The sequence below is a fragment of the Chinchilla lanigera genome, unplaced genomic scaffold (genome assembly GCF_000276665.1).
Source record: "Chinchilla lanigera isolate Chin_1 unplaced genomic scaffold, ChiLan1.0 scaffold00053, whole genome shotgun sequence".
NCBI classification, from domain to species: Eukaryota; Metazoa; Chordata; class Mammalia; order Rodentia; family Chinchillidae; genus Chinchilla; species Chinchilla lanigera.
Window position 1 is genome coordinate 16929435 of NW_004955454.1, and position 656 is coordinate 16930090.

At 69.2% G+C, this 656-nt stretch overlaps 1 protein-coding gene across 4 annotated transcripts in view; it reads left to right on the top strand.

Moving 5' to 3' along the window:
* The first annotated feature begins 381 nt into the window (after positions 1–381).
* Positions 382–656, top strand: part of Ubxn2b (UBX domain protein 2B) — a 48891-nt gene continuing 48616 nt past the window's right edge. For 3 of the 4 annotated variants that reach the window (XM_013520208.1, XM_005396089.2, XM_013520209.1), the window contains exon 1: positions 382–566. In XM_013520208.1, the coding sequence (XP_013375662.1) occupies positions 483–566 (84 nt within the window). In that variant the 5' untranslated portion in view covers positions 382–482. Of the gene's footprint in view, positions 617–656 lie in introns of all 4 variants that reach the window. The other variant, XM_005396090.2, reaches the window with a different exon arrangement.

Below are 656 nucleotides of genomic sequence, written 5' to 3' on the forward strand. Positions count from 1 at the left end.
GGCAGGCTCGGCGGGCTCCGGCCGGGCGCAGAGAGCTGCAGAGGCGCGGGCTCTTCGCGCTGGGAACCAGCTCCCGCCCTGAAGGAGGCGCACGCAGCGCGGGGGAACCACAGCAGAGGCCGCGGGCGTGTCTGACACAATATCCGGAGGACGACTTCGCCTTGCCTCCAAGGAGCCCGCGAGTCCACTCTTCCCTCCAGCGCAGGCTACCTGCCTTCCCGCGCGGAGCGGGGCGAACTCGCGACACGCACAGAAAGTCTCCGGGCCAACCTCGCGTAGGAAAACAGCTAGCGGGACAGGGGAGCGCCCACCGGGACGCGGACGCGCGGCCGGGCGGGGCGGGCGCGCGCAGGCACCTTGCAGGCTCCGCCCCCTCCGCGGGGGTCCACGGCGAGACCCCGCCTCTTCCCGCTGTTGCTAGGCAGCCAGTCCCGGAAGTCGAGGGAAGCGCGCCCCGGGCGGGCGCCGCAAGGCGGCGGAAGATGGCGGAGGGCGGCCGCGCAGAGAGAGATGGAGCGGAGAGGAGGTCTTCCGGGCCGCGGCCTCCGAGCGCGCGGGATTTACAGATGGCCCTGGCAGAATTATATGAAGATGAAGTGCAGTGCAAATCTTCCACATCTGATAGACCTAAAGCTACAGTCTTTAAGAGCCCACGA